This window comes from Delphinus delphis, chromosome 18 (assembly GCF_949987515.2).
Source record: "Delphinus delphis chromosome 18, mDelDel1.2, whole genome shotgun sequence".
NCBI classification, from domain to species: Eukaryota; Metazoa; Chordata; class Mammalia; order Artiodactyla; family Delphinidae; genus Delphinus; species Delphinus delphis.
Genome location: NC_082700.1, coordinates 1,413,455 through 1,435,700, shown reverse-complemented (window position 1 = coordinate 1,435,700; position 22,246 = coordinate 1,413,455). Strand labels below are relative to the sequence as shown.

General features: G+C 41.1%; 2 protein-coding genes across 4 annotated transcripts in view; one reads left to right on the top strand and one right to left on the bottom strand.

Moving 5' to 3' along the window:
• The window catches only part of ZDHHC20 (zinc finger DHHC-type palmitoyltransferase 20), a 73,423-nt gene extending 52,168 nt beyond the window's left edge, over window positions 1-21,255 (top strand). Inside the window, exons 8-13 of one of the 3 annotated variants that reach the window (XR_009516762.1) lie at window positions 5,255-5,387; window positions 8,612-8,738; window positions 13,029-13,118; window positions 14,108-14,152; window positions 14,501-14,616; window positions 17,422-17,435. Coding sequence is in view for 2 of the 3 variants with exons in the window: in XM_059995612.1 (XP_059851595.1) it covers window positions 5,255-5,387; window positions 8,612-8,738; window positions 13,029-13,118; window positions 14,501-14,616; window positions 15,964-16,001 (504 nt within the window). In the remaining variant the exon portion in view is untranslated. Of the gene's footprint in view, window positions 1-5,254; window positions 5,388-8,611; window positions 8,739-13,028; window positions 13,119-14,107; window positions 14,153-14,500; window positions 14,617-15,963; window positions 16,042-17,421 lie in introns of all 3 variants that reach the window. The other 2 variants (XM_059995612.1, XM_059995613.1) reach the window with 2 other exon arrangements.
• Window positions 21,256-21,665: 410 nt separating this feature from the next.
• On the bottom strand, window positions 21,666-22,217 carry MRPL57 (mitochondrial ribosomal protein L57). Its single transcript, XM_059995615.2, has one exon. The coding sequence runs from the start codon at window positions 22,107-22,109 to the stop codon at window positions 21,801-21,803; it is 309 nt and encodes a 102-aa protein (XP_059851598.1). The 5' UTR covers window positions 22,110-22,217; the 3' UTR covers window positions 21,666-21,800.
• Window positions 22,218-22,246: the final 29 nt, after the last annotated feature.

Here is a 22,246-nt window from a genome sequence, read left to right as displayed (position 1 = left end):
AAAACGTCCCAACAAACAAAAGTCCCAGACCAGGTGGCTTCACAGGTGAAGAGTTAACACCTGTCCTTCTCAGACTTCCCAAAAATGGAAGAGAGAACACTTCCAGATTCACTTTATAAGGTCAGTGTTACCCCAATAGTAAAACCAAACAAGGTCACCACAAGAAAATTACAGGCCAGTATCCCTGATGAACATAGATTTAAAAATCCTCAACAAAATATTAGCAAACCAAATTCAACAATACATTAAAAGGACCATACACTATGATCAAGTGGGATTTATTCCAGGGAGGCAAGGATGGTTCAACATCTGCACATCAGTCAACGTGATACACCACATTAACAGAATGAAGGATAAAAATTGTATCATCATCTCAATAGATGCAGAAAAAGCATTTGTCAAAATTCAGCATCCATTTATGATAAAAACTGTCTACAAAATGGGTATAGAGGGAATGCACCTCAGCTTAATAAAGGCCATATATTGACAAGCCTACAGCTAACATCATACTCAGTGGTGAAAAGCTGAAAGCTTTTCCTCTAATATCAGGAACAAGACAAGGTTGCCCATTCTTGCCACTTTTATTCAACATAGTATTGAAAGTCTTAGGCAGCCAGGACAGTTAGGCAAGTAAAAGAAATAAAATGCATCCAGATAGGAAAGGAAGAAGTAAAACTGTCTCTGTTTTCAAGTGACATATTAGAAAATTGTAGAGTCTACAAAAAAACTGTTAGAAAAAAATAATCTGTGATTATGGATTGGAAGAATTCATATTGTTTAAAATGTCCATACTACCCAAAGCAATCTACAGAGTCAGTGCCGTCCCCATCAAAATTCCAATGCCATTTTCCACAGAAATAGAACAATCCTAAAATGTGCGTAGAACCACAAAAGAGCCAAATAACCAAAGCAGTCTTGAAGAAAAAGAACAAAGCCAGAGGCATCTCACTTCCTGATTTCAAATTATATTACACATCTGTAGTAATCAAAACAGTATGTTATTGGAATAAAAACAGACACATAGATCAGTGGAACAGAATAAGAGAGCACAGAGATCAACCCATGCACATACGGTCAGTTAATTTATGACAAGGAGCCAAGAAGGTACAATGGGGAAAGGACAGTCTCTTCAGTAAAGGATGCTGGGAAACCTGGGCAGCCACATGCAAAAGAGTGAAACTGAACCTCAATCCTACATCATAGACAAAGATCAATTCCAAATGGACTAGAGACTTGAACATGAGACCTGAAATCGTAAATCTAGAAGAAAATACAGGTGGTAAGCTCCTTGACATCAGCCTTGGCGATGAGTTTTTGGATTTGACATCAAATGCAAAAGCCACAAAAGCAAAACTAAACAAGTGGGACCATGTCACACTAGAAGCTTCTGCACAGAAAAGGAAATCATTAACAAAATGAAAAGGCAGCCTGCTAAATGGAAGAAAATATTTGAAAACTGTGTATCTGATAAGGAGTAATATTCAAAATATATAAAGAACTCATACAACTTAATAGCAAAAACAAAACAATCTGATTAAAAAATGGTCAGGGGCTTCCCTGGTGGCGCAGTGGTTGAGAGTCTGCCTGCTGATGCAGGGGACACAGGTTCGTGCCCCGGTCCGGGAAGATCCCACATGCCGCGGAGCAGCTGGGCCCGTGAGCCATGGCCGCTGAGCCTGTGTGTCCGGAGCCTGTGCTCCGCAAAGGGAGAGGCCGCAGCAGTGAGAGGCCTGCGTACCACCAAAAAAACAAAAACAAAAACAAAAACAACAACAACAACAACAAAAAATGGTCAGAAGATCTGAATAGACATTTTTCCAGTGAAGACATGCAGATGGCCAACAGACACCTTCAAAGATGCTCAGCATCACTAATCATCAGGGAAGTGCAAACCAGACCACGGCAGGGTACCACCTCACACCTGTGAGAATGGCCATTACCAAAAAGACAAGAAATAACAAGTTTTGGCAAGGATGTGGAGAAAAGAGAGCCCTTGTGTGCTGTTGGTGGGAGTGTAAATTAGCGCGGCCATTATGGAGAATGGTACGGAGAGTCCTCAAAAAATTAAAATTAGAACTATTATACAATCCAGGAATTCCACTGCTGGGAGTATATCCAAAAGAAAGGAAAACACTAACTCAAAAAGATATCTGCATCCCTGTGTTCATTGCAGCATTGTTTATGACGGCCAAGACATGAAAACACTCTTAAGTTTACATTGGTGGATGAAGAAATTGTAGTATAAATATGCAACGGAATTTATACCGTTGCATAAATGGTATAAATTCTGCCATAGAACAAGAAGGAAATCTTGCCGTTTTTGACAACTCAGATGGACCTTGAGGGCATTATCATAAGGGAATAAAGTCAGACAGAGAAAAACAAATACCATATTATCTAACTTTTATGTGGAATAAAAAAAAAACCCATAGATACAAAGAACATTTTGGTGGTTGTCAGAGGTGTGGGGTGGGGGATAGGCGAAGTGGGAGAAGGTGGCAGAATAAGCCTGGGGCTGTAATGTACGACATGGTGACTGTGGCTAATAAGTATATTTGGAAGTGTCTAAGGGTAGGTCTTGAAAGATCTCCTCACAAGAAAAAAGGTTTTGTGACTCTGTGTGGTGATGGATGTTAACTAGACTTACTGTAGTGATCATTTTGCCATTTAGACATATATGGAATCATTATGTTGAACTACTGGAACTAAAATAACATTATATGTCAATTACATCTGAAGTTTTTTAAGCGTGATTGTGGTAGGCCTCAGTAAGAAAGCTGAGCGAAGACTTGACGGGACTTAGTGGATACCTGAGAGAAGAGTGTTTCAAACAGAGGAGACATCTGACCTTTAGCGTAAAGGCCCAGAGGAGCACCATGCCAGGCCGCTGGCAAGGCTGGCCTAGATGAACAGGGGAACGGGTCCAGGAGGCGGCCAGAGATGCAGGGTCTTTGCGGGCGTTGCAAGGGCCGTGGAATGGGGAGCAGGGGGTAACGCCATCGGCCTTATAAAGGGTCCCTCTGGCTGCTTTGTGGAAAGTAGACCGGAGGGGAGGAGACGGCACCCCTTGGAAGGCTACTGCAGTACCATTGAGGCAGGTGAGAAATTATTAGATCTAGCTTTTAGAAACTACTCATCCGAAGCTTTTAAAAACCTGTTTGCTAAAAAAATCAATTTTATGCTTTCCTAGATACAAATCTCTGTTTTAAAAACTTTGTGGAAAGGTGTGTAAAGTGTACCCTAAATGTGCTTGGAGAGCGGAATGTTCTTTTGTGGTTTTTGAGGAAACGTCGTAGATGGCCTTTAGAGAGCCACGTCTTAGTGGTCCTTCCAAACATGAAAGGTTTATAACAATAGTGCGCAGGATAGTTTTGTATAAAAAGTGGTTTCTTGGGCTTCCCTGGTGGCGCAGTGGTTGAGAGTCCGCCTGCCGATGCAGGGGACACGGGTTCGTGCCCCGGTCCGGGAAGATCCCACATGCCGCGGAGCGGCTGGGCATGTGAGCCATGGCTGCTGAGCCTGCGCGTCCGGAGCCTGTGCTCCGCGACGGGAGAGGCCACAGCAGTGAGAGGCCCGCGTACAGCAAAAATAAAGAAAAAAAAAAAAAGTGGTTTCTTAATGCGTTGTCTCTATTTATACAAGCTTTGCCACAGGAAATCTACAGAGTTGTCCAGAGGTAAAATACATCATTGCAGGCCTCCCTGGTGGCGCAGTGGTTGAGAATCCACCTGCCAATGCAGGGGACACGGGTTCGAGCCCTGGTCTGGGAAGATCCCACGTGCCACAGAGCAACTAAGCCCATGTGCCACAACTACTGAGCCTGCACTCTAGAGCCCGCGAGCCACAACTACTGAGCGCATGTGCCGCAACTACGGAAGCCCACACGCCTACAGCCCGTGCTCTGCAACAAGAGAAACCACTGCAATGAGAAGCCCGCGCACCACAACGAAGAGTAGCCCCTGCTCTCCACAACTAGAGAAAGCCCGCACGCAGCAACGAAGACCCAACGCAGCCAAAAATAAATAAATTAAATAAATTTTTAAAAAAATACATCATTGCCATGATATTCTTGCCATCTTTTTTGTGACATTGATAGTGAGTATGTATAGTACTCATTTGTTTCACAAGATGGGGAGATAGAAGAATCACTTGATGTATTTAAAAGGTATTGCGGCTACTCTGGAAGAGAAGAGGAGAAGATAGATGTCAGAATCACCTAATGCTAAAAACCGTCCTGTTAGCCTGTAAACAGTGTTTAAATCAAGCAGGAGCAGCTCTTGTTGTGTGAGGCTGTGGTTGGCTGTGCGGCTTTGTCGTGAGAGCGAATGCGTAAAGGCTTCCTTCTAATCTTCATGCTAGAGACTGACTTCTTCTGGGTTAACACTTTGCTTCTGTTGAAATGAATCTAGCCATTAGAATGGGTAACAGAAGCTGTTTTTGTTCACTAGTGCCTCGTGGCAAATTGACATACCAAAATCGGTAATTAGCAAAACAGGCTCTGTAGGAAAGGAGAAAGGATTGAAGAGGTAGGAATGGAAGCAGCTGAAGGGATGACTGTGTGCAGTGGTGTTCCGAAGACAGAGACTAGGGAAATCCAAAAATAAATTTATCACAATTAGTTTCTGGTTATATAATTAAAACAAGCAAATAGTAGCGTAGATGGAGAAAACCCTCGTGTATCCTGGATGTTGGGGAAAGCCTGAATATGTGTATAAAGTACAAAAGAAAAACGTTGGGTAAAAATGTCCATCCTTTTATTTTATTACTGAAACTATTGCTAAAATTTAAGAGCGGTTTTTTACTTTTGTGTGTGTGTGTGTGTGTGTGGTACACGGGCCTCTCACTGTTGTGGCCTCTCCCGTTGCGGAGCACAGGCTCCGGACGCGCAGGCTCAGCGGCCATGGCTCACGGGCCCAGCCGCTCCGCGGCATGTGGGATCTTCCTGGACCGGAGCACGAACCCGCGTCCCCTGCATCGGCAGGCGGACTCTCAACCACTGCGCCACCAGGGACGCCCAAGAGCGGTTTTTAAAGTGACTCTTTCTGACATGTTATGTAAGCAAGCCCCTCTGATAATACCAATTCTCTGCTTTGGGAAATGTTGTTTTGGATGTATTACCTAATTTATTTTATTACTTCTCATATCTGGTAATTTTTTGGCGAATTCAGCAATCTTCAGGAAGAACCAAATTTGTAAGAGTATATTTTGGAGGTTGACTATTCTGAAAAGTAAGTGTTCTTTTTTCTTTCCTCAGAATGAACTCTCAGATACACGTGCAAAATTCCACATACTTTTTCTATTCTTTGTGTCGACAATGTTCTTCATCAGCGTATTGTCACTTCTCAGCTACCACTGCTGGCTAGTTGGAAAAAACAGAACAACCATAGGTAAGTAGGTTAAAATAAAGCATAAGTATTTAGGAAAATGGACACAGATGAACATGAAATCTAGAGAAGGACAAAAGATGATAAAGATAAAATAATTCTGTATTAAAATTAACTTGGACGGGATAGGAACAATGGCTGTTTAATAAATGTAAAGGTTCATAATTCTGAGAAGGTTGAGGAAGTAAGATTGACTTTTCTGTAATTTTTCAGTAGTGTGTTGTACATAAAAGTAGAGAACTGACTATATTTTATAAATTTTAATAAAAGCTGTTTCCTGCATTTGCTGTATCACTAATGTTAGCACTTATGTCCCTTTTTTGCTCATTTTTTTAAAATGAAAATATTGGGGAAGAATTCAGTAAGGTATTCCAATAATTGGACACACACTTTTTTTTTTTTTTTTTTTTTTTTTTTTTGCGGTACGCGGGCCTCTCACTGCTGTGGCCTCTCCCGTTGCGGAGCACAGGCTCCGGACGCGCAGGCTCAGCGGCCATGGCTCACGGGCCCAGCCGCTCCGTGGCATGTGGGATCTTCCCGGACCGGGGCACGAACCCGTGTCCCCTGCATCGGCAGGCGGACTCTCAACCACTGCGCCACCAGGGAAGCCTGACACACACTCCTTAAACAACAGTGGTGTGGCGCTCAGACTAAACCATTGGCATGTAAACAGCAACACCAGCCATAACTGGAATATTGAGGTATTGGCTAACAAAATGGGGATCTGTCACAGCGTTTCCAAAGAAAGTTAAACACTCCCTGCTGTCTAAAGGAGAGTTGGACATATTTTAACACAGAAAGATGCAGACGCTGTAGGGAGATTCTTAGGTACTTTTTTATTTGGATCACTTTAATCTCGTGTCTTTGGAGTCCTGTAAAATATGACGGCTTCCAGGGTAAGGGTGCGGTGCCCCGCCTTTCCCAGCTCACTCTGCTGTTGCTTCTCCTCCACTTCCCATGCTTTCATCCCTTTCCATGTGAATAAGCTTCCTCATGTCAATTAATTTATCATCGTCACAGAATATCCTGTCATCTCTTCACCTTTAACCCGAGGTCATAGAAGGCAGCCCACATGCAAAGCCTAGCTCTTCAGACCTCCCAAGCAGCTGGACACTGAGAGATTTCTCACAGAAAAGGAGATTTCTTCTTTTCAAAACTGACGGCTCTGGTGGCCCTCTTTTCCCACCTGGTGTCATTCGGTAGGAGCTCAGTAGTGGCTGACTGCTTCGGTGGCCACGAGCATTTAATTGGCCTCGGTTCCCACCCTGCTTCATTTGTTTCCCACCCAAACCCTGTAGGTGTCTGAGAGGTGAGTGCTTCCTGGGAAACACATTGTTCTCTTAAAAACAATCTTTTTCAAACGTTTTTACCAGTGACTACGGTAAGAAATGCATCATTTTATATCACTACCTAGTGCATGCACACACATTTATAAAATTATGTAAGTAGAAAAAGCAGAATCTTCGTAAAACATCATTAATGTCTACTCTGTCCAAAATACTCTAATATTTTCTGTTCCAGTTCTTTAAAAAGAAATGCTGGTTTCAAAGCACTGAATTGATTTTACAGCCTATTCAGATGTTTAAACCCACACTTTGAAAAACCTTCCCCTAACACACCACTCCCCACACACCCTGGTGTTACCCAGCTCTCCACTGCTGCTTCCAGATGTCCTTTGGGGCATCACTTGTACCTTCCTCATAGCTGTCACCGCCCTACCTTGAATCATTTCTCATGTTACAGAGTTTCTATTAATACATTCAAACTGCCGCTGTCACCCCAGAAAGGCTGGTTGGTCTCTTTGATCCTGATAGCCAGTCATTCCTGTACCCAAACACTGAACCTTTCATCACTTGAAACTGAAGAGGCCTCACATTTTCACCTTGAAGTTTCCATTCTCTGACCACAGTCTTTATCTGTTCAGTTCTCCCTTTCCGTGTTCCAGTGTGCGCCCTTTTTAGCTTACTGAGTCCTCCACACTCCACCACTTTTCTCCCACGTTCCTTTCCCTTCTGGTTTTGTTTCTCACCCTTTTCCATTCTAGATCCTATAATAAATGCCCCCAAGCTCCCAGCAGCACCCTCGCATTACACACGCCCCTAAGTGCCTCTTCTCCCGTAACGCCTTTGCCAGCCCCTGGCCCAGGTTATTCCAGCGATGCGTTCTTCTCCCAGTGCGATGGGGCTGGAGAGAGCTGGTGAAGGCCGTCTCGCTCCCACAGAGGTGGTCACAACTACAGATTCAAAGCCTCAGACCTCACTTAGACCCTCAGCTCTATTTGGCAGTAATGTCATGTGTTTCTGATCAGGTTTGCCACCTTATTACCCACAATAGGTATTCCAGACTTTCATCATCCTCCCTATTTTCCTTACCTATTTTGTGAACGCTTCATAGAAAAATTAGAAGTTGCCACAAGTAAATTCTTATCGTCTCACCTTTATAACCTCACACAAACATTCCTACTTTCAAACCCATCACTGTCACCCTCTTTCTAACTTCTGCGGACACGATGTCTTTTCTGGTATCTGTCTCTATCTGGTATCTATCTAATCTTTAGAACTTTTCTAAAGGCCATCCCATTTCTTCTAGAACTTTCTTCCATCAGTTTTTACTTCACTTTTCTGTGTCATCAACCTTTCCCAATCCGTCTCTCCCTGGCTCCTTCTTATCCATAGCTTATAAAACATTCCGCAATGCATTCTTTCTTTAAACAGAGATCCTAGGTTCTGGCCCCCATCAGCTTCCTCACTTGTTATTATTCATAGCCCAGGATCGAGCTCAGGCGTCACCTCCTGCATATTTCACCTTCCTTGGCCACCACCCCGCCTGTGTCTCTATCACACTGTCATTCTGATAGACGTTTGTTAGACTGGGTTCTCTGGTCAGAATTTCATCTGCTTTACCTTGGGATCCCAAAACCTGGTGCTTTGCCATAGGCACGTAGTAGGAAGTTGATACATAATGAATGAGTGAAGTTGCAAGAGATAGAATATCTTTAAAAAAAAAAAGAAAGGAAAAGGCTACGGTGTATTGAACATTCTTCAGTCGATCTTCCTTAATATCACATAATTATTTTGACATTTTCATTTTATAAGGGTGATGAAATATTCAAGAGGTTATATTTTTTCCCAAAAGAGTTTAAAAAGAAAAAAAATTGGTACTTTCCTTCCCTCCTATAATTTTCGAATAGGTTAACTCTTCTTTTTTGTAATATATATCTGTAACAGAATCATTCCGTGCACCCACATTTTCATATGGACCTGATGGAAACGGTTTCTCGCTTGGATGCAGTAAAAATTGGAGACAAGTCTTTGGTGATGAAAAGAAATATTGGCTACTTCCAATATTTTCAAGGTAGTTTATAAAATGCACGTCTCAGGAATTATGGAACCTGTGATTGTCTCTCTGATTAAATGATTCAGAGAATATAGTATATTATGACATTATGAGCCTTAAGAATGAAAACTCAGAATATCTTGATTACATGAAATATTTTATTTGTCATGTTTTTTATAAGGGTGAAGGAGAGTTGAGGCATATATTTGAATGAGAAAAAAAAGATGATTCATAGAAAATAAGAATCACTCTTTTTCTTTCAAAATGAAAATGAGTTTGTGAAGTAAAGAATCATAAGAATTTATATTTATTAGCCATATCTTCAAAGATTGCCAGTACAGGTTATGTATTCTGTTGTGTCTTAAATCAAAGAAGACCCAACACATAATGCAGTTTTTACCTGCATTTAAATTTAAATGAGAATATATGCTCAAGATGATTCATAAGTTCCTTTTCTCTCAAATTCTCAGCCATCCTAGGCCATGTATATACCAAAAGTCATTATAGAGAAGGAAAAAGTATTTGAAATTCAAGTACCATATTTGTAAGTGTTGTGGGTTTTTTCCTTTTTTCCCTTAACAAGGAACTGTATTGCTTGTTATTTTGTCTGAAAATGACATATTTGCATTCTTTCTTTTTTTTTTTTTTTTTTTTTGGCCATGCCACATGGGATCTTAGTTCCCTGACCAGAGCTTGAACCAGGCCCCAGCAGTGAAAGTTCAAAGTCCTAACCACTGGACGGCCAGGGAATTCCCAATTGCCTTCATTTTTTTTTTTTTTGGTACACGGGCCTCTCACTGTTGTGGCCTCTCCCGTTGCGGAGCACAGGCTCCGGACGCGCAGGCTCAGCGGCCATGGCTCATGGGCCCAGCCGCTCCACGGCATGTGGGATCTTCCTGGACCGGGGCACGAACCCGTGTCCCCTGCATCGGCAGGTGGACTCTCAACCACTGTGCCACCAGGGAAGCCCTTGCCTCCATTTTTGAAAGACGTTTTGCTTGGTTGTAGAATTGTGGAATTGTAGGTGCTGCTTGCATTGTTTCTGATGAGAAGTTTGTGGATATTATGTTTATTATTATTTGTGTAATATGACATTTTTCTCTGGCTGCTTTTAAGATTTTATCACTAGTTTCTTGCAATGTGATTATGACATGCCTGGTGTCGTTTTCTTCATGATTCTCGTGCTTAGGATTGTTGAGCTCCTTGGATCTGTAATTTTTAAACTTTCATCAGATTTGGAAAGTACTTTTAAGTATTTCTTCTGCCGCCTCCCTCGCCTTGTCCCTGCAGGGACGCCAGTTACACGTCTGTGGCTCCTCAGGAGGCTCCGCCACGGCTCACTGGTGGCTGCTCACCTTCTGTTCAGTCTTTTTCCTGAGTTTCATCTTCAAGTGCGCGGGTCTCTTCTGTGCGCTTTATCTGTTGTCTCTTACATTCAGGTGTTTCCACTCCGACTGGTTGGAACATAGACTATTATTTTTTAAGGTTATTTTCTCTAAACAGAAATTTCAATGTTGGCAGTTGGGTTTTTTGTCTTTGTTTTTTTTTCCCCTTCTTTGAAGATGTTGTTCCATTATCATCTGGCTTGTGTTGTTTGTGTCAATAAATCAGCCTCTCTCTTATCTTTATTCCACTGTTTGTACAGGCACACCTCGAGATTATTGCAGGTTTGGTTCCAGACCACCGCAATAAAGCAAATATCATAGTAAAGTGAGTCATACGAATTTTTTGGTTTCCCAGTGCATATATCAGTCTATAACCATAGACTGTTAATTGTTCAATAGCATTATGTCTAAAAAAAACAATGTACATACTTTGATTTAAAAATACTTTATTGCTAAAAACTGCTAATCGTTATCTGAGCCTTCAGCAAGTCGTAATCTTTTTGCTGGTGGAGGGTTTGAAGTATTGTGAGAATTGCCAAAATGTGACACAGAGACGCAAAGTGAGCAAATGCTGCTGGGAAAATGGCACTGATAGACTTGCTCAATGTAGGGTTGCCTCAAACCTTTAATTTATAAAAATCACAGTATCTGCAAAGCACAGTAAAATGAAACACAATAAAACGAGGTATGCTTGTAAATTACTATGTCTTTTTTTCCCCTGTGGCTACTTTTAAGATTTTATCTTTATCACTGGTTTTAAGTAGTCTGATGATGATGTTCCTTAGTATGGTTTGCCTTGTGTTTATCCTCTTTGGAGTTCATTAGGCTTCTTGGATCTATGAACTTGTAGTTTTCATCAAATCTGAATTATTTATTTATTCATTTGGCTGCGTTGGGTCTTCGTTGCTGTGCGCAGGCCTTCTCTAGTTGCAGCGAGCAGGGGCTACTCTTTGTTGCTGTGTGCGGGCTTCTCATTTAGTGGCTTCTCTTTGTTGCGGAGCACAGGCTCTAGGCACACGGCTTGCAGTAGTTGTGGCACACGGGCTCACTAGTTGTGGCACATGGGCTCAGTAGTTGTGGCTTGCGGGCTCCAGAGCGCAGGCTCAGTAGTTGTGGTGCATGGGCTTAGTTGCTCCATGGCATGTGGGATCTTCCCGGATCAGGGCTCTAACCTGTGTCCCCTGCATTGGCAGGAGGATTCTTAACCACTGTGCCACCAGGGAAGTCCAATCTGAATAATTTTGAAATAATTTTCAATTGTTTTTTCTGCCTGCTTCCCTCTTCCTGTGCCCTTCCCCCACTAGCTTTTCAGTTCTCTTAAATGTATGTCGTGACCCACCGGTCATTGCTGTTGTCCCTCCCTTCTCCCCCTCCATCTTTTTTCTCTTTGCTTCAAATTGGATTGTTTCTGTTGTTACGTCTGTGAGTTCACTTATCTTTTCTTCTGTATTGTCTACTGTTAAGCTCATCCAGTGAATTTCTTATTTCAGATATTCTATTTTTCAGCTCCAGAAGTTCAATTTGGTTCTTTTTTATATCTTACATTTCGTTTCTCTTTATATCCACTTTCTCCAGTTAATTCATGGACATATTTATAGTTACTGGTTTAGCGTCTCTGTTTCAAGTGGTCACGGTCATTTCTAAATCTTTTCTGTTGACTTTATTTTCTTCCGGTTGTGATCACATTCTCCTGCTTTTTAGGCTGGTAATTTTTGACTGGATGGTGGACACTTTGAATTCTGAGTGTTTAAATTTGGTCTCCCTTTAAAGGATGTTGAATTTTGTTTTGGCCGACTTCTGTTTCAGCTTAGTCCTCCTGATGCTTGCTGAAACCTGTGCTTGGGTGTAAAGTAGCATTTTCTCTAGGGCCAGTTTAGTCCTACAGCAAAGGTGAGAGCCTGCTGCGGTCTCTGCCGTATGCACATGTTCAGTGAGGTCTCTCTACTCTGGCAGGTCGAGTGCAAATGTCTTTCAGTGCTGGGCAGGCTCTGAATTGTTCAGCTCACACTCCCCAGTTGTTCTTTTCCCAGATTCACATGTGTGGCTTAGTATTCATCAGAAGACTCAAGTAAAACCCTGTGCAGATTTCTGTAGCCCTTTGTCTGCACATATCCCTCTTCCTCAGCTCTGCCCGATAGAAGCAAACCTCCTCGTCTTCTCGAAACTCCCATCTCTGTCACCTTAATTCAGTGAGACCACCTTGCTCTGCACATCCCCCTGTTGGTGCTCAAGTTCTGGCAGAAGCTGCAACTCCTTGGTTGGTTTCTCTTCTTTCAGACACCACAGTTCTGTGCTGCCTGTTTTGAAAAGAGTTGTTGTATGTACTGTTCAACAGGAGGTCAAATATACCGTTTAATCCATCTTGGCTGGAAATGGAATTCCCTGCGGTACACAGTTTTGATGTTTTTAGAATGTAGAAGGCATAGCTGTACTTTTTTTTAAGTTGTGAACTTCTTGAAGCCAGAGATTTTCTTTTCTTTTGTTCAGTGGTATATCCCTAGCACTTCAAATGGTACTCAGAACATCCAGTATATTTTCGTTTAATGAACGTTGTTGAATAAATAAATATGTGGAACTTACATCTTGAATTTCAGTTTGAGCATTTATGATATCTTTAAATGATTGTGATAAGCAGGTCAGTTACCCAAATATTTGAATATGTATGTTTATCATAACTTTAATAGACATGATCATTTTAATAGTCATGGAAGATACTATTTTTAACTATATGTAAATTATAAAAGAAAAAGACTTACTTCCTCAGTAGAGTCTAATAACTGTCTAAATTAGAAATCTTAGAAATCATTCTCTGAAAGACAAGTTGTGATCATTTTATACCATGCCTCTGGAAAATAGGTGTTAAATTGACCACTTAGATTGAACTGAACATGATTAAATTATCACTGATATTTTTCTTATGCAGTCAGGGTGATGGCTGCAGTTTTCCGACTCGTCTTGTGGGGACGGATCCAGAACAAGCATCTGTTTCAAACCACAGTGAAAATACCAGAAGGTGCGCTTCTTGTCATTACGTTTTTCAGAATTCATTATAGAGCAAACTGTGTGTGTGTGTGTGTGATACATAGATGAATATAGTAGTGACGTAGCAAGCCAGCACAGATAAAGAGAAATTCTATTCAGTTTTTTTAACTGAGGGTTAAAATGTGGATATAGCTGATATGCTCAGGATAACCATATTTTTTTATGATTCAAACCAGAACACTTTTGAGAGTAATAAAGTGAACGCTTGCTGTTAGTAGTTGAAGCAGGACAGTCTCATGTCACTGGATGCGTCTGGCAGGGTAGGAAGCACGGCTACGCTACCTGCGCTGCCTCTTCCTAGAAACGAAGACTCTTTCAAGATTTGATTATGTTGGTTTATATCAGTTACATTTTCAAAGAAGTTAGTCATTGTACTATTCACCATTTTATTTTGATAAACAGATTTTAACTGCAGCGTGAAAATGATATTAATGAGGATTCAAAAATACAAATACAAAATTTTTCTTCTTCGTCTTAGAGGATATTTTCTCAGAGTTTGTATGGCGAGCACACTGATTCATAAATTCAGAGAAATAGTTCATTTTAAATGAAATTTTAAAGGAGATAGAGATGCTTCTGTCAAAGTGAAACACTTGAAACTTACTGACTACAGAAATAAGTTGTGGGGGAGGAGGGATTATAAATTCCAAGCTAGCGGATTAATTTTGGAAGAACATAGGCCTTAGAACCTAGGACCTCAGAGCTCCAAGAAGTTACTTAAACTGTCTGAGCCTCAGCTGCCAGCTCTATGAGAGGAGGATTTGTACTCCCTTCGGGGGTTATTGTGAAGATTGCGATGGTGTGTAGAAAGCACCCAGCACAGCGTCTGCCCATAGTGGGTCCCCAACAATACTAGTTCCCTTTTCCTTCTTCTTTTTTTCCTCCATTCCCTCCCTCCCTGGATGTCTTAGCTAGAAAACTAAGTCTACGCTAAATCACTAAATCATTTTTTCCCCTTAGATCTATACTGCAGAGGTAGAAAGCAGAAAACTTGGGAAATGACAGGTAATCTTTTTGTCCTGGCCACAGACATAGATCCTCACCTGTCCTTGTGCTACCTTACGGCTCTTGATTAACATGTTAAAAATGTTTCAGATTGGCCTCTGAAGCTGTTTTTCTTTCATCTAATTGTTTTCGTTGGCAGTGCTGAGTACAAGTTCTTGGGTCTAGAGAGCCATTTAATGCGGGGGGTTGGGGCACATTTTCTCCTGAAGATGGAGCTTTTTCAGAGTGCTGAGATCTCATGAGTTGCCCTCACATATTTAGGAGAAGGAATACTAATTTGCTGCTTATTAATTAAGTATTATTAATTGAGCATTAGACTATTTACTAAATTATTTGCTCCTCTTTCAGTGTTGGCTCAAACCCACCCTTTCCTATCAAACCGCTTAGTGAATCAAAAAACCGCTTGTTGGACAGTGAATCTCAGTGGCTAGAGAATGGATCTGAAGAAGGTGTTACCAGATCAGGTAATGCCGTCATCTGAAAACATTGCTTTGTCTGGTTAAAATGAAAATCACCAGGTTTAATAAATGTGGAAAAATTAAAATACATTATGTGCTATTTTAAAATACTAAAATATTTGAAACTTTTTAATAAAATATCTTACACGTGGGCCGTTAGCGTTTACTGGTAGCTTTCACGGAGGCGAAGGTTGAGTGAGGAAGTGTAGTGGCTGCTGCTGTGTTTTTTTCTGTTCATAATTTTGTTTTTCCTTGTTGTTACCCAGCCGTGTGTTTTGTCACCTCAGATGTAGAAAATTCTTTCGGCATAATATTCTGGATAATGCTTAAACAAGGTTAATTTGGGGGTCATAGCTTTTGCTTATTTGAAAATAATTTTGAAATGCCTTGTACTCTTTGGCTGTCTTGTCTTAGTATAAAAAGAGTGCACTGAATGTATTTGAACCATGATGACTCTTAATCATTTCATGAACTGTGGTACATTATACAACAGTTGATAAGACACAAGTGGGCTTTTGAATCAGGCCTCGGTTTATAATATAGTCTGGCCACTCACTAGCATTATAGCTTAAAACATATCTGTGGTTCTTAATAATACTAGTAATAACATTCTTCTTGCACTGTAGGAAAATGGTTTGGTACTAACTCTAGGAAATACCCTAAAACTTGAAAGCTTGCTGTCACGATTTCTGATTTGTTGTTATTGTCATTTTGGCTTTCAGCAGCATTTAAATTCTCTTAAATTAGTTTCATTGAGACCTTCATTCAGGGGACTTCCCTGGTGGCCCAAGGGTTAGGAATCCACCTGCCAATGCAGGGGACACAGGTTCGAGCCCTGGTCCGGGAGGATCCCACATGCCACAGAGCAACAGAGCCCATGTGCTGCAGCTGCTGGGCCTGTGCTCTGGAGCCCGTGAGCCACAACTACTGAGCCCGTGTGCCACAACTACTCAAGCCCACGTGCCTGGAGCCTGTGCTCCGCAACAAAGACCCAGCACAGCCAAAAATAAATAAATAAAATAAAATAAATTTTTAAAAAAAGATCTTCATTCAGGTCATTAGACCCTCAGTATAAAATAAAGGGAAAAATCCATTTGTGAACTTGAAATTATTGCTCCTGAACATCTTTAGAGCCAATGGACGTTTTTACAAAAATAAGCATAAAACCAGACTTTGAGATTTTAGCACTGCTTTCCTTCCTTCTGGGTTCTAACAGAAGGCAAATGGTTGGCACCAGAAGCCTATTTAGTGCTTACATAATACTTGCTTTTACTGTAATCATCAATTTTACCATTTAGCCAGAAACTTAATACTTCTTTTTTTGTCATGTCATATATAATTATGTGCTTACAGGGACAAATAACCATGTAACAGTGGCAATAGAAAATTGAGTACCACTTGTTCATAACTAACCAGTTGAATAAGAGCAAGGTAAGACAGTATAAAGGTAATTTCTCCAAAAATTAGTTTATTTGCATGTCATAATCTCAAAACAGTTTGCAATTCAGTCTTTTTTACTCTTTCCATTATATCAGCAAAATCAGGTAGTTCAGGAGAGATTGGAAGGTAACGTCTGCCTAACTCCCATTTTTCTTACCACTCCTAGCATGATCTTACTGGATATTTATTGGTAGATTAATGAGGAAACTAATAAAAATTGTTAGGATTGGTATATGGACAACTACCCTTTTCACTGAACGGTACCTTATTAATTAGTTTAAGGAAAAAGGGTGACTTTTGCCCACTACTGAAGATATTTGATCCAGAGAAGAGTGACTAAGATTAAAGTCTGAAAAAAAGACTTAAGAGGTTCATTGATGTTATTTACTTGGTAAAAGATACAGCAGAAGAGCAGCTTACTGCAGCCAAGTACATGAGTCAGTGATGCCTTTGCAGTAGCCAGAGGAGGCGCGGTAGCCAGAGGAGGTTGATTGAAGTAGGAATAGAAGCCCTTCCCCATGGGCCAGTAGGAGCAGTGAGGGCAGTGCTAACACTGACTGAATGCAGGGATGTAGTGAACTCTCCTGCTGCTTAAAAACAGAGAAGACAGGTATGCACATTCAAGTCGGAAGCTAAGCTCACTGGCTCAGCAGCATCACGCGCAGCTGTTAGAGTTTTGAAAACCTACGTGTAGTGTTTCTTGGTTACCTATTGCTACCTAACAAATTATCACACACTTAGCAGCTTAAGACAACACACCTTTATTACCTCAGTTGCTCTGTTCTCATCTGTAGTCTCATCTAGGGGACATCTGCTTCCTTGCTTGGTGTTTATCATTAGCATTCAGTTCCTTACAAGGACCTGGAGTCCATGTCCAAGTCACAGCCAGAGCCTAAGACTCAGAGAGCATCAGAAACAGCCCCCGGTGGGGCTCCGGGCAGGCAGAGGGCAGCAGGAGCTGCAGGCGGTGATCCCGTGTCATTGGCAGCCCCACCACGTCTTCTCAGTGTAGGCTGTAGGCGGAACAATGGCTGATGCTCGCGGTGGTTGAGAATCCTCACTGAAATTCCCATAAACATCTGATAGCAGTCTTCTCAGATTATGCCCAAGTTAACACTAAGGGAAAAGTGTAAGGATCTGCCTCTATTAAAATGCTCACTTAATGGCTTCAGGGAAAGTCAGTGATCTGTCCCTTATTTACAGCGTCTAAGAACCTTTATTATTATTAGAATATTAGTAATATTAAAGTATTTCTTTCCTTTTGTGTTGTATTAGCAGCTTTATACCTTAGCCCAAAGAACTATTTAATCTTATTTTCAGAAATATAAAATCAAGTTTTAATCAATAATTCAATTGTTTCCGGTTTTATAGGTTTATAAAAAACATTATGGACTGAATATTTTCAGTTTTATACGCAAGATGATGATCAGTGGAATTAAATAATTGAAGTATAAATGAAGATATATTTTTTAAAAAAGGAAACCTTTGTACAGATTGTTGGATCCACAGAAGCACTGCTCCAGAGCTGGAAGATGCCTTAATCTTAAATGAGCCCACTTGTTCAACACTGACTTACAGCTACAAAAGTGACTTAATTTTACTTTGGAAATAACATTTACTCATAATAACGTATTATGATATGCTATAATATGAGCTGTCAGGTCACATGTTAACATGGCGTATGTATTCTTTTGATACCTGAGTTACATTATTAGAGTTCTTAGTATCCATATAAATTTTCACTCCAGAAACACAAGGTAAAAAACTTGTTTTAAGTGAAGTACATCTAGGTCAGTATGGTGGCTGAGAGTGCTTGTACTGTGTAAGAAAAAGAAAATAATTGCTTTAAAAACAACTTGGTGTTTGCTAATTTATAGTTACTGTTTTATACTTTTCAACATTTTTACTAAAGATTTTTTTTATTGTTGCTATAAAATAACACTCAGAAGGATTTAGATACCTAATCATTTAAAACATGGAGCATATTTGTATAATTCATTGAAGGCTTAGTTCTAAGCATTAATTAAACCATGTGCAGTGTTGTGCCCAAGGCTTAAAGAAAATTTGGCAGTATAAGAAATTTTTTTGTTTCTCTCTGCTCTCAATATACTCTTGTTGAACTTTCATGGGTATTTATACAGGTAGAGAAACAAAGGTTACGTGTGCTGTAGAAATACTGGACACAGTAGGATTGGGTAGAAGTGGCTGGAAGAAAAATAAAGCGAAAGACAAGCTACAGAAAGCTGTTAAAGTATGTTTTCAGAGTGCTGCCTGCTGCTGAGCTGACTTGCAAATTTCAATTTAGGTAATGACTGAAATTTGCTTTGAAACTTTTTACAGTAATCCTATAATAGCTTAAACAGCAACATAAAATACAATTTGAACTAGGGTCAAACTGTTCAGCATAACACTGCTCTCGAGAAGGAAATTCTCACTTGAGTATCATTCAAAGCTTCCATTCTCTGAGAGGTGGATTCCACTCTTACATGCAGGATTTTAAATCTGACTTCCTAACAGCAACCCCTTTCTGCCTAGACACTTATCCCCCTTTTCCTTTTGAAATCCAATCTAAGTGACAGGGATCGTTGCATTGATTCTAAAGGAAAATAGTGTCCTATAGCGGAGAAACAATATACAGATGTTACTCCTCCTTTATACTCTGCTTAGTCAGACACACACAAGCTAAAATGACTGATTGCTTCCAGTGGTGGGTGGAGATCAGTTTTAACCAGCGTCTGTAAAAACATGTTATAGTTTCCTTGTCTATAAAATGGGGCTGGGGAGAGGGGTGTTAAGAATGATTTCGACTGGACGACCTTTAACATTCTTCAATTTCTAATTTTGCATAATACCTTACTTAACATTCGTCCAACAGGTATATTTGGAGTTCCTTCTGGACGCCAAACAATATACTAGGGATAGCTCTATAATCTCCTAATGTAGCACAAATTTTATAGCCTACTATTCCAGGTTTATAATTTATAGGATTTGTCTAATTCCATGGGCTATATTAATATTAGATGTTAAAAGCAAGTAATTTTTTCCCCCTTTGAACTAGAGGAATGAGTTTAGCTTTGAAAATATAGTCTGGAATACTGTAATACAGTTTCTACCTTTATTTCAACACTGTAGTCTTAATAATCTTGATTCTAGAAAACTTATGAGAGTTAAGGGATATCAGTTTACCAACCAGAAACACCACTTCAGTTTGGCGGTTTGAGTATTATAAGGAAATAGTAAATGTTTAAACGTAAGTGACTGCTTTCAGAAATGTCCTGGTACTTCTTGTGGGTATTTTTACATTCAGGTCAAAGGATTTGCATGCACCTAACAACTGAGGAAACTTACTTTTCCCTTTAACCTATTTGGGTGCTTTTGTGGTGTTTCTTTTTCAGTTCTTTCACTATGTTAACATCATCTTAATAGCATTAGTAAACACCTTTTCAGGAATTTTCAGCTAAAGCCTTTTAATTTAGTTACCTTTGGTTTAATTAATTTATGGCCAACATTTGCCATGTTCTAAATATTTGGCTTCGTTTAGTTGTACGTATTAATGACTGTTGGCAAGGGCCTACAAGTGGTATGGGAATCAGGGAAAGGCTGACTCTTTGGTATTTCTCTGGGATTGATTAGTGCTGCCAACCTTTGCGGAGAAATGGTCAGAATGAAGCCCTGTCAAAATTTATTAGTACTGTCTTTGTTCCTTCAAACACTTGAACAGTTGTGATAATATTTAAGGAAAATAAAAGTTGAATTTCAGGTCTTGCCATTGCCATTAAAAACAAATTAGACAGGAAACTTGGTTTTACGTGGGTACAAACTTACTTGAATATTCAGTACCTGAGGCATCTGACCACTGTCACTGTGCCAAACCAAAGAGCAGCTACAGCTTAGTGGTCACTGAACTTGCACCGCTTACATAGTATAGTTTCATCTTTGCATATGGATGATTTTTTAAAATCCTTTGACATATTTAGTGGTTATGATCCAAAGTGTCATAAGTTAACTTAGCTTAAATCAAATATGCAATGTTTACTTGAATTTATTTCTATTAATAGCAGATTTTGACTGTTTGTAGGATTTTCAGATTTTCAGTCATGTGAGATTTCCCTTCCGTCATCTTTAAAGCAGATGCATTTTAAGGGCTCAGTGTTAGGATCTGCATATTTGGGGCGCTGATAAGACAACTGACTTACAGATGTTTTGCTTACATTTTGTTCTAGGACTAGCACTGCTATCAATGGAAAGTATTTTTAACTAATCTGTTAGAGAAATTAACCATATTTTTGCATTTCAGCCAAAATAAAGACCGTATCTCATATTCTATAAGATACAGCTAATATGTAAGTCTAAAATTCATGTGTTTCTTATGATCTGAACTATATTTTCCAACTTAAATTAAAAATGCAAGATAGATTCAGCAAGGTCCATATTTTTCTAACGACTTCACTTTGTATTATTTTGTTGAGTTGCATAAAGCAGCAAGGAATTGTGTTTGTATTAAAAGCTTCAGAAAGCTGTTGAGTTTATCACATTTGTACATGATTGCAGGTTAGTCTATGCCCATTTACAGAAAAGGTGGACACTATTTTAAAGTGATCTTTAATATGTTTTTATATAAACAAATTTGAAATAGTTTACTTTGGTTGTTTTTACATATCATGTCCCGTAAATCTTGTATTTGTTTTTCATAAGTGTAACCCTGGACCATGACTTAATGTTATCTTTGCTTTGCCTTTTGGGTGGCCTAACCTACATTAACATGAAGGCTGAACATTTTAAAACTTGTTTTTTTCCAAAAATCGTAATAATGATTACTTTATTAATAAATAAATAAAGTCCTGTATTTGAACAGCTGTTGTTGCTGTTGTTGTTGTTAGAGTATGACTGTTGCTTTAGTCACCTGGCAGGTGTGGCAAGGTACAGTGTTGCCTTGGGAAAGCGATGGGGCTGATCCTTCGGGTAACCACGGGGACTACCTGAGTGCGACGACACTGTGGTCTGCCTACGCCAGAGCACACACGGCTTTATCAAAAACGTTTTAATTTAGCTTTTATTGAACAATTTTCAATTGTCCCCTTCATCAAACCTAAGAACTTCCATTCTTTGAAAGCCATTTTGTTAAAAGAATGAAAAGAACACTGGAAAAAGAATACCTGAAAAAGGACTTATATCCAAAACACATAAATCATCCTTAAATTTCAATACTGAGGTGACAACCTGATTTTTTTTAAACAGACTATTGTTTGTCTGGTTTGTTTTTTGGCTGCGCCGCCTGGCTTAAGGGTCTTAGTTCCGGGGGAAGTCCCCCAAAATAGACGATGTCCAATTGTCCAATTTTTGGAGCAAATCTCACCAGAAACCGCTATTTTTAGGAGCGCGTTTAACTGGAAAAGTAGATTTTTTTCATGTCCGCTTAGGCAAGACCTGTCGGCAGAAGGTAAGCGAGCATGCACGGCAAAGCCCCCGGCAGAATCTCGCACCGAGGCCCAGAGGCCAGAGCGCGGTCGGCAGCTTTATTGCGGCTGCGCGCAGGTTGCGTTCCGCATCCCGTAAGACGCAGGCGCCGTCCGTTCCGTCCTCAGGACAAGAGAAGCGAGACGCGATCCGACCGAAACACACTGCGGGCGGTGGGGAGCGCGGGCCCGGGGCCTCCGTCGCAGGCAGTCGCTCGGCTTGGCCGGGGCTCCGTGGGGCTCCGGCCAGAGGCTCCCGCTCGTCGCCGCAGGACGCAGGCGGCGTGGCGCGGGTCAGGACCACTTCCCGGTGACCTTGAGGTGGCCGAGCTGGTCCTCCAGCCGCCGGGACGCGGGGAACTTGGACGCCTGCGCCGCCTTGAGCGCCTGGAAGGCGGCCGCCCGGCGGGCCGCCGCGTGGCCCCGCTCCTGCTCGGCCGTGAGGAAAGGCCGGCTGAGCCAGTAGTGGTTCTCCGCCTCGACTTCCAGGCGGCGGACCATGTTCTGCTTCGCCTGCGCCGACACGGGTCGCGGCCGCCGGTGCTTCCCGATCCACTGCCGGCCGGGGATGCGGCCGCGGCGCAGGAGCGTGGTGAGGAACATGGCGCCTGCCGAGGGCACAGAAGCGGGAGTCGGCAGCGCGCCGGCCACGGGGAGAAGGGAGAGGGGAGCCCCGCCGCCGCCCGCAGGCCAACCCGACCGCGCCCCAACACTCACCAGCCGCACCTCACGGCCGCCCT

Excerpts from the sequence above, each read along its gene's own strand:
- MRPL57 (XM_059995615.2), bottom strand. The coding sequence starts at position 22,109 with ATGTTCCTCACCACGCTCCTGCGCCGCGGCCGCATCCCCGGCCGGCAG.